Source organism: Galleria mellonella, unplaced genomic scaffold (assembly GCF_026898425.1).
Source record: "Galleria mellonella isolate WM207_F2 unplaced genomic scaffold, CSIRO_AGI_GalMel_v1 utg176, whole genome shotgun sequence".
Lineage (NCBI taxonomy): Eukaryota > Metazoa > Arthropoda > Insecta > Lepidoptera > Pyralidae > Galleria > Galleria mellonella.
The window spans coordinates 1,596,421-1,612,881 of NW_026442019.1; the positions used below are offsets into that span (position 1 = coordinate 1,596,421).

Sequence of the window (16,461 nt, forward strand, 5' to 3'; positions counted from 1 at the left end):
AATTTATGGCAATTTTGTTTTTTGATGGGTGAAAATGGTATGGTAACCCCGCCTGCGCTAACGGGATACGCTGGCGGAGCACCAGTGAAGGGTGATAGATGAGAATGAAAACAGGCCAGTTAGCCCATCATGATGAATTCATCAGCAATTAACCATGATAGTTTCCAGGGAGAACCGCGAGGTCGACCTGGTTGGGTATATTGCTAGCAATAGGATTCTCAGTCTCCATTACTAACAATCCCTTTCCCCCCTAAGCGAATTTATTATTTACTAGCCAATGATATTATGTAATATCATTACAGGCCATATCTGTATGACCTACATGGCTATATGGTCGTGAATGTCCCACCATAGAATGAACCACCCCTTTTTCCCCGTGAGTGTAGTAAGAGGCGATTCATGTTTCTACCGTAAAGCAGTTGTGTTTGCATGGCTGTGTTTCGGTTTGAAGGGTGGGATATGGCGTGAATTTACAGGGTACTGAGGAATAACACCTGAATTCCTTAGGAATGGCAACACATGATGGGCCATCAGCTTGTTTGCCATTCTAAGTTGTATAAAAAAAGCAGAATTTCGCCGAGAATCGAACCAAAGAACCGTAGTGTTAAAACTACTTACTTTAGATAAATTCGTAATCGACAATTGAACCTGTGACTTCATATTGCGTGCGTAGGAATTAATAAATGCGATAAGTCGCTTTATTTTCCTCAAACACACGTTCTCTGATCGCGGCTTGGGATTTCCCAGCGTTTAGTTCAATAATCAAGTATACAAGCACGTTATATAGCAATTTGTTAAGGTTCCGTACTATTAATAGGTAGTTTTAGTTTCTGAAAAAACAGTATTTGTAATATACGACCTGATATATGTATATAAGAAATTTGATTGTTTGTTTGTAATGAATAAACTTAAAATTACGCCCCGATCTTTTCTAGTCTTCGATAGAGGAGGTGTAGTTGTAGCTGTTGATAGTAGGATATACGAACATACAGTTGATACCAAGCTTTTGAAGTGTCCGGAATATGACTGACGACTCCATACCCACTTTGTGCAAGGCGATCACTGCAATCCTATTTCCCTTAACACCCCGTTCCATATTGAAATTTGATAATGAACACGCAAATAATATGTGAAATGGCGCGAAATCGATAGAAGTTTTTAAAATAATAAACGTGTTCCAAATTCAAAATGATTAAAAAGTTGAAAAAAAAAAAAACAAAAGTTTTTATATGGCCAGACTAGTTATAGAAAGCTACATTACCAATGTAAACACAAGCTATATATATTATTTTAAAAAATGTATTCTACCCGTGTTGTTGCAGATTCAATTTAATATGTGACAATGAACTCTTTTTATTATTGCACGTACTGGCCACTAATACTTTTTTACTATTAAAAATATAATGCATTCTATCGAATCTATTCTAATTTGCTAAAAAAAAGGATGTTGAAAACATAACCAGAGGGAGACTTTGTACAAATCGTTTGCTTGGGTGCCTCTGTCCCATTCGTGTTTAATCGTAAATATGGCGTGAATTTACAGGGTACAGAGGAATAACATCTGAGTCCTTAAGAATGGCAACGCATATGGGGTATCATGGACGAATCAGTATACTCTGTTATGTCTATGGTACTGCTCATGTCTATAGGCGACGATTACCACTTACCATCAGGTGGCCGTCTGCTTGTTTGCCATTCTCAGTTGCATAAAAAAAATTAATATAATAATCAAATTGTTTATAATTACTCCTTTCCATCCAAAGGTTGCCTGGAAGAGATTACTTTTAGCAATATGGTCGCCCATTGTTTTCTCACAGTAATTATTTCTTGTAATTGTTTATATTTATAATAAGTTTACTATTGTAATCTTTTGGAGGAAACAATAAAGAGTATCTGTCTATCTATTTATAATAAATCAGGGGTTCACAGGGAAGTATTTAAGTCCTTTTTTTATTTCTAAATAGAGTAACAAATATTCATCCATCCATCGTTACAAACTTCCGCAATTATTATAGATAGATAATTTATTTGCATTACTTACTTACAGCACACAAATTATAACATACATATACAAAAAAAAAAGCGAGATAACATAAATGATAAAAAAAAATACATAAAGCTAAATACAACTTTCGTTTGTGAGTGTGCCATAGCAATACAAAATGGCCACAACACAGTTTACTGCTTCGCCCTCAAAAGAACAAAGCACTGATATTCTGTTGCGGCCAAAGGGAATAGGGTAACAGTAAAACAATACTACCAGATTATCCGTACAGTAAAAAGATAGATATACAGTAAACAGACAGATATGACAGTCTATCTAGCAGACAAATGGAACATAGAGATAACTTGCTGGAATGTCTAACTTTTGCCTCTCAATTAAGAATTTTTGTAAATTAATTTTGAAACTGGACTTAGTGGCGATCAGTCTTATATTGGTAGGATAATTTATTTATTTATTTATTAGAATAAACAGCTTTACAGCAAACCATTTAACTGCATCAATACATACCATATACATCATGACAAGTTGCAAATTTGATAATTTAGAACATTAATGCCGTTCGAATCTTTACTGCAGAACCCTAATAAGGATGGAACCCAACTAGGTAGCAAGGAGTGACACACTGACAGATAAAACGACTGTTTGTCCTCAAAGTACCTATATGTAGTATATCGAATGCACACTGCGAAGTTAAATTGACGGACATCTGGTGCAAACCGCATGTATATTTATAGCAAGTAGCAAGCGAGCGCGGAAGTGCGCCGGGCTCTCTCGAACCGATAGTTGGTTAACCATATTTACCAGCAAGTACTAAGATACATACAGACAACCAAAACAATCGGTAAGTGTAGTGACGTAGCTTATCAAAACAGAATATATATATATATATATATATATATATATATATATTATACAACTTAGAATGGCAAACAAGCTGACGGCCCACCTGATAGAAAGTGGTAACCGTTGCCTATAAACACGAGCAGTAGCATGGACATAACAGAGTATACTGTTTCGTCCGTGATACCCCCCATGCGTTGCCATCCCTGAGGACTCAGGTGTTATTCCTCTGTACCTTATAAATTCACTGCCATATCCCACCCTTCAAACCGAAACACAGCCATGCAAACACAACTGCTTCACGGTTAAAACACGAATGGGACAGAGGTACCTAAGCAATCGACTTTTGTACAGTCTCCCTCTGGTAGAAAGTAATATGTATATAATATATATATATATATATATATATGTATTATATACAAATATGTAAAAATATAATCTATCTATTATATACACACCTTATATCTTTGTACTATAAATATCAAAAACATGACCTTAAAAAATTACTTAAAGATAAAAAATTTGATATTAAGATGTAACAAAATGTACACAGACGGACTTATCCCTTAAAGTGATTTCTTCCAGTCAACCTTGAGAACACGAAATGAGAAAATATTTATAGGGTTTGCATATAAAGCATATTTATTATACTTATTTTTTTTATTATTTCATCCATTAACTGTCCACTGTTGAACATAAGCCTTGCCCATAAGGGGAGTCTTGCCAATAATTGCCACGCTTGGCAGGCGGGTTGGCAACCGCAGTTAGGCTTTAGAGATATTTTTAGAGGGACGCTGCTGCCCATCCCTCGCCCTCCTTTAGTCGTCTCTTACGACACCCACGGGAAAAGAAGCGGTGGCCTATTCTATGCCGGGACCACACGCCGAATATACATATTTATTATATACATGCTGCACCTATTTGTTCGTGGACGAGACGTCAACAAATGACGATAGAATGATCTCAACTGTCGCATCTCAAAATGCGTCTACAGTGACATCAGTGCTTGCTGTGGGCGCTGCAGAGCGGCACGTGACTCATATTCTTTAGATATTTTCCTTATTTACTTAGAAATGTAATTCACAGTAAGGTTATTGAGAAATTTTAGTTATTACTGATGATAAGGAAGGCAAATAAATAAACATATACATATGTACATGTAATATATTTATGTAGATAGATAGATAGATAGATACTCTTTATTGTTTCCTCCAAAAGATTACAATAGTAAACTTATTATAAATATAAACAATTACAATACAATATGTATGTGTGTATGTAAATGTATATGTATAAATAATTCAGTTATATTGTATACCATTTATTATATTTTGGATTTGTTTAGTATTTGTTTAGTTCCGCTACCATCGGTAGGTACGTGTGCGGCTGCCAATATTTATGGATTGACTCCTATTAGACAATTTTTTTTCGATGGGTGAAAATGGTATGGTAACCCCGCCTGCGCTAACGGGATAAACTGACGGAGCACCAGTGAAGGGTGATAGATGAGAATGAAAACAGGCCAGTTAGCCCATCATGATGAATTCATCAAGAATTAACCATGATAGTTTCCAGGGGAAACCGCGAGCAGGTCGACCTGGTTGGATATATTGCTAGCAATGGGATTCTCAGTCTCCATTACTAACAATCCCCTTCCCCCCTATTAGACTATTAATATACGTAAGCCACTATATAGTAACTAGCATGTGCTGAGGCAAACTTTGCATGCCTTTAGATAAGGCGAGATGTGTAGCTCACTATCATTTAAGGCCATTTGTACCACATTTCGAGCAAATAAATTACTATTATTATTAATTCTCACGCCAAGTTCATTTTGGGGTAGGCAGCGAGAACAACGCGTCAAAGGCCTTTATCCCTATTATTAATAATGGGGAGATTAGTCCCATTTGCTAGCAATATATATAATCTGTTAAGTCATCCTCCACGCGGTCTCCCTTGGAAACCATTGTAGTTTTTTTAATGGATGATAATGAAATGGTAACACTGCCTGCGCTATCGATATACGCTGGCGGGGCACCAGTAAGGGATGATAGGTGATAATGGAAAAGCAGGTCAGTTAGTCCATATTGATGAATACAGCTGGAATTTAGCACGATGGTTTTAGGGGATCCACATTAAAGTTCGTCCTGATAGAGTGTATTGCTGGTAAATAAGGTCAGTTGGACCGCATTACTAACAATCTCTTTCTTCCCTCGCGTGAAGGTCGTCCTGGCTGACCAGAAATATACCCATTCTGTCTATGGAGCTGCCAATAACCAGTAGCCGTTTTAAAAATTGTTAGCTCGTTAGAAATTACCGAGAAGCTGAATCATATGCGAAAGTATATAAATATAATGTACAATGCAGGCCACTTTAGTCGGTCTGCTCCCGTGCAGGAAAATGTTGGTTTTAACGCTCGCCTTTTGTTTTATGGTGCCATCGTCCGCTTGCCGGCAAACGGTCGCAAAACAAACAGGTTAGAATGTGATCCAGTTATTGTGATTAGGTACTGAGTCGCCGTGTGTAAATGTGGATTTATTTAAAAAGAGAACGTATACTTGGCTGAATGTAAATAGTTTTTACGATTTGAAAGATTTCTTTAAAAAAAAAAACAAATTGTAATTGTTAATGTTAAATAAATTTGCATTCTATCCCGTTGTTAGCTAAGTTCGAATGTTCTTTGACTAATGTAAAATCTTTGATTTTACCGTGTTTGAGTAAATAAAACATTATTATTATTATGTGGTGATAGGACAAGTGATAAAAATCGGAGTGGTAACTGGCTGAATGTAATCGGTTATGTATAAACAAAAGTTTTGTTTTATTTTTTATTAATATTAATTGTACACTGTAAGTATTACCAGCTGACTTTGGTGTATATATATATATATATATATATATATATATATATATATATATATATATATATATATATATATATATATATATATATATATATATATATATATTCTTTTGCACTAAAACATACAGTAACAACAAGAAGTTAATAACAATGTTAGCAAAGGCGAACTTATCTCTAAAAGAGATTTCTTCAACATAACACAGTGGCATAGGAAGTAGTGAGAAGGCAGTAGTAGTGCAAGACAGAAATTTAAATAAACATTTACATAAATTATAAATCATCTAATTCTTATGACTTTGTTTTATCATCATCATCATCATCATATACCATAACGTAACGTTATGTCTCTTTTTATTATCAGCTGTCCCTGACATTAAAAATACAGCAAATATGTCAGCCGAGTCAAATTCCTCGATTTTCGAAGACAATCCTGTAGTGACAACGCCGTCTGGTTCATTCCGAGGAACCTGGATGGAGACGCGACGAGGACGGCGCTTCGAAGCCTACCGCGGTATCAGATACGCCGAGGCTCCTGTCGGAAAGTTAAGATTTCAGGTACTTGCTTTATCTCTGAGTGTAACCAATCCTAGAGGGGGGAAAGGGATTGTTAGTAATGGAGACTGAGAATTGCTAGCAATATACTCAACCAGGTCGACCTCCTCGCGGTTCCCCCTGGAATCTATCATGGTTAATTTCTGATGAATTCATCATGATGGGCTAACTGGCCTGTTTTCATTCTCATCTATCACCCTTCACTGGTGCTCCGCCAGCGTATCCCGTTAGCACAGGCGGGGTTACCATACCATTTTCACCCATCAAAAAAAAAAAAACCAATCCTAGAATGTTCTAAAAGATGATTGAGGCAATAAAACTCAATGCACCAGTGAAACAGAAGGAAGTATCGTAAATAAACTCATGCCCAGCAGTGGAATTAAGAAATATTATTATAATTGATTAGACGAATAACCTATACCTAGTAAATAAAATATAATTTATCCGCATTCGAGTATTCTGACACTTCCCTATGGTTGACTGGGAGAGAATGCTTTTAGCATTAAGTCCGCCATGTACACATATATGTACTAATGAATAAATAAATAGATAAATAAATTTATTACAAGATATTAAATTTATTTGCTTATACGAGAATTCCAACCATTTGTAAAAAAAATCAATACAAATGACAATGAAATTCGCATCAAAACCCGTTGACTTGGTTTAGAAGAAGTAAGCGAAGAAACAGCCAGAATTTGTTTTATACTATTTTTTTTTATCTACGTTTAATTTGGGATTTTCGTTTTTATACATGTTTTTTTTTTCTTTTCTTATGCTACTTAGAATTGCAAACAAGCTGACGGCAGACTTTGTACCAAAGTCACTTGGCCACCTCTGTCCCATTTGTGTTTCTACCGCGAAGCGGTTGTTTGCATGGCTGCGTTTCGGTTTGAAGGGTGGGATTTGGAAGTGAATTTACAGGGTACAGGGGAATAACACCTGAGTTCTCAGGAATGACAACGCATATGGGGTATCATGGGCGAATCAGTATACTCTGTTATGTCCATGGTACTGCTCATGTCTATAGGCGACGGTTACCACTTTCCATCAGGTGGGCCGTCAGCTTGTTTACTATTCTAAGTAGCATAACAAAAAAGATCTGATCCTTATAATTAACTTAATTATACTATTTAAATATGATTTCATATTTTACGTTCAGCCTCCTAAGCCAATTCTCCACTATGATGATGAAGTGGACGCCACTGAGGACGGCCCAGCGTGTCCGCAGCCAGCACCTGTAGGATATTATATAGATGAGGACTGTTTAACCATCAACGTGTATACCCCAAGTCATGACAGGTACATAAATCATTCGTTTACCTTCTTCTTCTTCTTGAAAGCTTCTAGACATGATAATTTAATATCATCATCACCATATCAGCTATTAACTGTCCACTGCTGAATATAGGCCTCCTCCATAAAGGAGGGTTTTTCTAGTTGCCATGCTTGGCAGACGAGTTGGCAACCGCAGTTAAGTTTAAGAGTAACGCTGCTACCCATGCCTCGATTATTAAGTTCCCTTAGTCGTCTCTTATGACACCCACGGGAAGGCAAGCGGTGGCCTATGCTATGCCAGGACCACACGGCTAATAATAACACTAATAACCAGTAAGAGAGATGTTATTATAACCTTTAAAAAATTACATATTCCTTTTAAAAAAGCCTGAAGCACATTTGCTCCAGTATTGTTGGTGCTTACGGGCGGCGGTAGTCATTTACCATCAGGTGAGCCGCATGCTCGTTTACTCACTGTGTTATAAAAAAAGCGGTGTAGTTCAAGATATAGAGTCGTAACACTGTAGTCATCGGGAAAGACAGCATATGAGAGTTCTGTTGCAAAGTGACAATTGTCACCTATACCATACCTTATGTAGGTATGAACTTCTACTTTAGCCTCCTTACCACTTCGACTCATACTTCCATATCCTGTAATTTTACTGCATATATTGCTTTACCGAAAACCAATGGGAAAGAAAGCTTCTCGAGTGGCGACCTCGTACCAGCAAACGCAGTGTAAGACGACTCCTACTAGATGGAGTGACAACCTCAAATGGATTGCATGGAGCCAGTGAATGCAGGTGGTTCAGGAACTTTCCTTATGGCGGTGTATGGGGGAGGCTTATGTGCAGCAGTGACCGGATAATGGCTGAAATATTGATGGCGATGATATTACTTTTCAAGCCTGAACGTAACCATGCAAGCACATTCCATAGAAACACAAGTACACGTATGCAAACATCTTTGTACAAATACTCCCACTGGTAAGATCTTTTTATGCATAATAACATCCATTATGGTTTTTTTTTAATGGGTGACAATGGAATGGTAACCCCACCCGCGCTATCGGTATACACCGGCGGGGCCCCAGTGAAGGATGATAGGTGGGGATGAAGCAGGTCAGTTAAGCCCATCGTGACGAATTCAACAAGAATTGTTCACGATAGTTTCCAGGGGGAACCACGTGGATGTCGACCTAATAGGGCATATTGCTAGCAATGGGGCTGTCAAACTCCATTGCTAACAATCATTTTCCCCCCACCCATTATGGTTACAGTAAAGAACCACTGCCAGTGATATTCTTCATCCACGCCGGAGGATACTACTCGATGTCGGGGCGCAGTGACCTCGCCGGACCTCACTATCTACTCGACAGGGATATCGTTCTTGTCACCATTAACTATCGGATTGGATCTCTTGGTAAATGCTTTTATTTTTTTATGGATGATAATGGAATGGTAACCCCACCTGTAATAACGGTATACGCTGGCGGAGCACCAGTGAGGGACGGTAGGCGAGAATGAAAAGGCAGGTCAGTTGTGATGAATACACCTGGAATCCAGCATGATGGATTCCAATTTCCAAGGATCCCTCCTGTGGAGGGACACGGAGTGAATCTGTGGTGGTTAACTTGACTGGACATATTGCTAGCAATGAGACTGGTAGTCCGCATTATTAACAATTCTTCCTAAAATGCTTTTATTAGAAATGCCAGTATAGAGCCATGGTAGATGCAATATACCCCATAGAATGCCAATATATTCCTAGATCAATTGCTTTTACAAGCGAAGGTTTCAAAAACTCTGTCTTAATGAAAGAAACTTTAGAAATTCGCGGTAGAGTTTTATTGTGTCGAGAAGTCAAGACAAATCTTAGAAACTAAGTTATTAAGTATTAGATGAATTATGAAAGCGAAGGAACTAAGAAACATATGTAAAAATAAAAACCAGATTTACCACACAGATTTCTCTGTCTATCATGCAAAGAACTTGGCAAGTTACATCATAAAGAGACATTATAAAGTGGTGATCAGTATCCGTTAGGTAAACTTTTGTTAGTTGCCATCACTAGTCAAAAATCTTCGTTTATATAATTTAATTTTCAATTAAATTTCTTATCAGTTACTGAACTTATTTCTATTTCAACAGGATTTTTAAGCACAGGCGACGCATTAGCTCCCGGTAACAATGGATTCAAAGATCAAGTAGTCGCTTTACGCTGGGTACAACGGAACATACTATCATTCGGCGGAGATCCCAATCTCGTCACGATTGCAGGATGCAGCGCTGGATCTTCGAGTGTATTGCTTCATATGGTGTCGCCTATGTCTCAAGGTAATTGTAATTTTTTAAGTATTTTTGAGGTGTTATCATTGAACAGGTTTTCCAAAGAAATTTTGATCCTCTCATATTTACACACACACAGCAATAGTTAGTCCTACAATAAACAAATAGTCGAATTGAATTTTTTTCACAACTGTAACTATTCTTCTAGAGTTTGTTGCAGGCTCTTCTGAGCAGATAATAATATTCGAAACCCATTCGATTACTGAAATGATCGCATTAATTCCCATCTCTTATAAACCATAGTACTCTTTTTAATTAATGTTATGTCAGACAAAATCTTAATTAAAGATAGTATGTCCATAAGAATTGTTTTGTTTGAATTCCTAATGACAGGATTGTTCCACCGTGGCATATCAATCAGCGGCTCTCCGATTACCAAGGTGCCTCTGTCACAGGACATGCTAGATCTTGCACAAAAGCAGGCCCAAATATTAAACTGTCCCACAAATTCACCAGAGGCCATTGTTGAGTGCTTGAAAACGAAGTCGGCAAAACAAATGGGCGATTCGTTGACATCATTCTATGTAAGTCAACTACTTTTTTAATACTCTAATATTTATTTAAGATTCTTAAGTACTCATATAAGAGACTAAAAAAATATTTTAATTTAGATATAATAGCGAATCAACTGGTTGTTTGTGGCTTCAACTATGTGAAATCAAGTTACCACGGAGATCTCAGGATTGCAAATTTCTTCGTGCTCCAAATTTCAAGATTGTAGTCTTAGCATTTTCGGTTATCGAACCACTAGTACATCTTCTTCCACAACAAAAACAGCGACTAGTGGCGATACCCGTAAATTTATTTTGAATACCAAAGTACTAAATTGCTTTTGAAGTATTTATGGAACCAACTACTTCGAAATTGGTAATGTAAAACAAAAATTCAACGTCGATTCTGATTTTAAACCAATGACGAAGTTCTGATATAATAAATATAAAAATTCAACCGAAGTGAGAACCTTCTTTTTTGAATTTTTTCAGTTGAAAACTAAAATTATTGAAATTAATTTTATTTTAGGTATTTGGATCTGATCCTTTACTAATATGGTCACCAATTGTGGAACCTGACTTGGGGCAGGAGCGATTCCTCACCATGGAACCGATGGAGGCTATCCGCAAAGGGAAAATGCATGCAGTGCCCTTCATCATCAGTCGGACTACGGATGAATTTTTCTGGAAGGCATTCAGTAAGTTCCATAGAATGTTACCACACCAAATGACGCCAAAACAGAAATTTTTAGAAATTTTGTCTGTCTCTCCGTTCTGTCTGTACGTTTATTCCGGTATCACGCGAAAACTATTGCACCAAATTGGATGTAGTTTTCACAAGTATGTTTCTGAAGGTCTAATTTGAGTACGTATATACGTACTCTAAATTTCACAGATATTGGTTAAACAGTTAAGATGCTATAAACAAACAAATTAACTTTATTTATAATTTTTATTTCTCGTCAAATCTTTTACAGCAAGAATTAATTTACTTCGGTCTCAATAAACTTTTAAACGTTTACGTTGACACTGCACAATGTTGATAGCATTACTCATAATACATTTTCTGTTTCACAGCTGTCCTCAAAAACGAAACCCTTCTGAACACAATGAATGACGAATGGGAGCGCATCGCTCCAATCTCCTTCGCACTTCCTCCAGAGAATTCTGCAGAAACCGTGAATAGATTAAAGCAGGAATACTTCGGGGGAAAGAGGCTGGTCAACGACGAGTCCACCGCTAAAGCCTTGGGAAACCTTTACGGAGACACTCTGATTGGTTTTCCTGTGCACAGGTCAGTTATTTTCAAAGACAATCTAAATATTTGCGTCATCGAAATTGTAATTCTCTAAAATTTTAGGTTTAAATACAAATTTTGCAAATATGAAATATTAAAAACTCCAGAAGTAACCTTAGTTGTCTAATGAATTTGACCATATTCACAACATATTCATACCTTTTACAAACTATTCGTGTAATTTATCGTACGTAAGAAGGAAATATGTCTCTCTCTGTCTTAACCATTTTTAAAGCCAAACACGTTACTTGCGGGGGGGAAAGAGATTGTTAGTAATGGAGACTGAGAATCCCATTGCTAGCAATATACCCAACCAGGTCGACCTCGTCGCGGTTCTCCCTGGAAACTATCATGGTTAATTCCTGATGAATTCATCATAATGGACTAACTGGCCTGTTTTCATTCTCATCTATCACCCTTCCCTGGTGCTCCGCTAGCGTATCCCGTTAGCGCAGGCGGGGTTACCATACCAAATTTTACTCATAAAAAAAATACGTTACTTGCTATGTTCAATATTGAACAATACCATAAGACACAGCAGGGTAGTGAATTTAATTGGAAATTCGATGTTTCTAGTGTCAGAAGCATCCTAAAGATTATTTTTTGAAAGCCCCATGTAAAGCCCCATAGACTGCCTTTTATCAGGCTAATCATTATCACCATAGTTGTATAAATGTATTTTTCAGAATGGCCAACCTCATGTGCCGGCATTCTCCTCACAAAGTGTTCTATTACGAGTTTGCATACATTGGAGACCACAGTCATTACGAAGATCCAGTTACCAAGAAACCAACAGGTATTTACTATCATCATCATTATAGCCATCCAATAACATTCCACTATTACGAGATCCTAGAAGAACTCATGATCTTCCCATAAGTGAAAGCTATTACAACTATTATACCGTTTGTTCCCGACATAGAATGTCCCATCCCTTCCTTTCTCGTTGGTATTGTAAGACTAGGGGAACTTTATGGTAAAAAAAAAGAAATTAATTTGACATTCTTTCATAATATAGCTGCAGCCCACCATGATGACCTAATCTACCTGTTTACGTTGAGCTACCAGTTCCCCACCATCCAAGTGAGCGACAGCAAGGACTCGCAAATGGTTGACAAGATGACCGCTGTCTGGTCTAACTTCGCCAAGTATGGGTAAGTTAAACAACAGACTAGAAATTCTAGGGTCTTCGGAACCACTGCTTGCCATAAAATAACTTAATAAAGCGAGTGAAACATAAAATGTATATACAGATAGAGTCTATGTGCATATGGCATTTATTCCTCTATTCCACTTGTCAAGACCCCAGGCGTAAATGCGATAAATATAAGTAACTTTTGAATTTTAAGCTATACTGAGTATTTAGCAAATTGCCGTGAAGTGAAGCTGTGTGTGAATGAAGCGCCTCTTCCGTTGGTGTCGTAAAAGGTGACAAAACGAGAAGTGGGTAACAGCGTCCCTCTTAAAACATCACCAAAGCGGTTCTGCAGTTACCAACCCGTCTGCCAAGGGTGGTAACTACTGGCAAAACTTCTGAAGGGAGAGACTTTTGTTCAGCAGTGAACATTGGCTGATATGCTGATTAAATTATTGGAACACAAATCTATCTTCAGAAATTAGAATTTTATATGACGTACCTAAGATCTCAGCTTGGGTTTATCACCTGAGTATATTTTTTGACCTCCATCAATTTCGCAATTTTAAGTCGTATCATCATCATCAGCACCACCTTATTTATTACCTTTTCACTGCTGAACATAGACTTTCCTCCTAGACTGACCAGCTAAATCGTATTTATGACTAGTGTATATTGTTTTAGAAAAAGCGACTTCAGTCGTGACTGCACACTTCTTGGTAGCCTTCCACCGTATACCAATAGCACAGCCGGTGTTACCACTCCATTGTCATCCCATGAAAGTTGGTTAGTTGAAATGTTAGCTTGACCAGTGTCATGTTCACCGCAATGCAGATGCTTCAGACAACCTCATGCCTCATTAGGAATTACACTTGCAAGTCAATTTATTTATTCATTTTTTTACTTCTATAGAGATCCAAACCCTCGTGGCCCCGAGTACCCCGAGCTATCCAGTTTACATTGGCCACCCATGACGCCCACTGACCGCCAGTACCTGCGTTTTGGAGACGAGTTCTCTGTACACGAGAACCTCTTTGAGGACAGGATGAAGACGTGGGAAGAGCTGTACTCAGTATTGTACTGATAGAACATTCCTTACATTTAGAAATACTATTAAAATATAAGAATCTTGTTTCTAGTATGATTGAGTAATTAACTGCCCGCGATGTTAGAATAAACGATTGCCAACTGGACTGCCAAGCGTGGCAACTATTGGCAAAACCCCCCAAGGGGGAGGCTTATGCTCAGCAGTGGACAATCAAAGTCTGATATGATGACGATGTTGATGATTATATTAGTAAGATTTTTGAAAACAGGAGTTTTATGAACTTGCTACGGTTGTCGTTTCTAACAAATTAATTCAACTTCATCCAGAAGTCTTGTTCAGGGTGAGCACGTTGCTTACATCGTAGTGCCTCGCTTCGCACTGTAATTTTTGTTTTTTTTATACTTTAATGATGACAAAACAAACATACGACCCATCTGATGGTAAACTATTGCCATATCTATGGATGCCTGCAACATCATGCATATCAGATGTGCATTGACGATCCAAAAAATTGCATTCTAATATGTAAATCTAGGTATGTAAGGTAATACTTTGTTTTTTTTTTATTATTTAAAATGAAAAAAAACTAAATCTTCTTATTAATGTTTTGTTTCATTGTAGTGTTATTAATAAATTATTGAAATTATTACCTTGTTTTATTAAATACACTTATTAAATAAAGAATTTGAAATAGCAAACAATATACCTGCCAACCTGATGGAAAATGGTCACGCACGCCTATGGATATGAACAGCATCCTGGACATTGTGCAAAAGTCGATTGCTTGGGTACCTCTATCCCATTCGTGTTTCAACCGTGAAGCAGTTGTGTTTGCATGGCTATGTTTCGGTTTGAAGTGTAGGATATGGCAGTCAATTTACAGAGTACAGAGAAATAACACCTGAGTCCTCAGGAATGGCAACGCATGGGCGGTATCATGGGCGAAACAGTATATTTTGTTATGTCCATGGTACTGCTCATGTCTATAGGCGACGGTTACCACTTTTCATCAGGTGGGCCGTCAGCTTCGCCATTCTAAGTTACATAAAAAAATCACCATCATATCCCACCATTTAAACATACGTGGGGCATAGATAATCAAGCAAAGGACATTTGAAAAAAATAATCCGTCTAGTACCATTATACTTGTAAGACAGTAGCCATGTAGGTCTCGGCATGGTATAAGTCACCCCTTCCTTTCCCGTGGGTGTTCTAAGAGGCGACTAAGGGATCTTAATTGTCGACGAATGGGCAGCAGCGTCCCTCTTAAAACATCACCAAAGTAAAACCGTGATTGTCAATCCGCCTGCCAAGCGTGGCAACTACTGACAAAACCCCACTTACGGAGAAGACTTATGTCCAGCAGTGGACAGTTAACGGTTGATACAACAATCATTATATAAAATACGGCACGGATGGACTTTTTCACAACATTTTAAAAAGTGGTTATTGTGACATAACGATAATAGTTGGACATATGGTATCGCGAAGTTTTCTGTAGTTATTGATATTTCCTTCAATATTGTAGAACATACTTTTGTTCTATCACCAATAGTTTCCGCAGCGCACGCGACGAAATATATTTTATAGCATTTCTTTACACCTTGAGTTACGTTACTAAAGTTTTAGTAAGGATCCCTAATATCTTCTGGCAATAAATATAGCCTATGTTACTCGGGGTGAATGTAGCTTTATAATGGTGAAAGAATTTTTGTAATCGGCAAAGTAGTTTTTGAGTTTCTTCATTACAAACATACTATCTATCTATCCTATTTAAGAGCTGCGCTCTTGTCGGTGGAGCTCTTGCCACTTACTACGATTTTCAGCGAGTCTCTTCACCTCTTGATACGACACGACACCAACTCCTTCCTTGATCCGCCTGATGTAACTATGCCTCGGTCTCCCCCTTCCCCTCCTTCCTTCTATCTTACCTTCTATTATAATGTTCATAAGTTCGTCGTGTCGTATCAAGTGTCCTAACATTTTCCCCCTTCTGTCCACAATAGTTCTAATAATTTGTCTTTTTTCCTTAACCCCAAGCAGGACCTACATACATATACACAAAAATACAATATTATAAATCACACAATGATCTCCACTAATAAAGAGGAACTTTATATTATTAGTGGAGATCATTGTGTGATAACATTGTAAGTACATTGTTAAATATTAACACATTCATTACACTTAGTTAATTAACTCAAAGTTACGATTTAGATACGCGAAATTTACACAAAACTTGCTAGAGGAATGTATAATTAACAAAAACCGGTTCGCCAATAAGGAAAACGGTAAGTTTCGTGGGAGAACCCAAGTCCTAGACATAACAACGCATGCATGTGATACAATTAGTATGTAGGCACTGTTGATATTAATTGTTCTCGATGGACATGGGTAATATCGGGTAATGGGGGGAAAGGGATTGTTAGTAAGGGGTCTGACTACTCCATTGCTAGCAATATACCCTATTAGGTTGACCTCGGTTCCCCCTGGAAAGCATCATGGTTAATTGTTGATAAATTCGTCATGATGGGCTAACTGACCTGCTTCATCCTCACTTATCATCGCTCACTGGTGCCCCGCCGGTGTATACCGATAGCGCAA

The 16,461-nt window shown here is 37.6% G+C and overlaps 1 protein-coding gene across 2 annotated transcripts; it reads left to right on the forward strand.

Annotated features, from left to right (window-relative positions):
- Positions 1–2,686: 2,686 nt before the first annotated feature.
- On the forward strand, positions 2,687–14,503 carry LOC113509366 (juvenile hormone esterase-like). 2 transcript variants are annotated; one of them, XM_026892685.3, is made up of 11 exons: positions 2,687–2,846; positions 6,070–6,263; positions 7,423–7,562; positions 8,818–8,960; positions 9,689–9,874; positions 10,220–10,410; positions 10,907–11,075; positions 11,455–11,671; positions 12,361–12,470; positions 12,693–12,828; positions 13,722–14,503. In XM_026892685.3, the coding sequence occupies exons 2-11, from the start codon at positions 6,099–6,101 to the stop codon at positions 13,891–13,893; spliced, it is 1,629 nt and encodes a 542-aa protein (XP_026748486.2). In that variant the 5' UTR covers positions 2,687–2,846; positions 6,070–6,098; the 3' UTR covers positions 13,894–14,503. The 2 variants fall into 2 exon arrangements, with proteins under 2 accessions (XP_026748486.2, XP_026748484.2); XM_026892683.3 differs by lacking the exon at positions 2,687–2,846 and adding an exon at positions 5,163–5,321.
- The last annotated feature ends 1,958 nt before the right edge of the window (positions 14,504–16,461 follow it).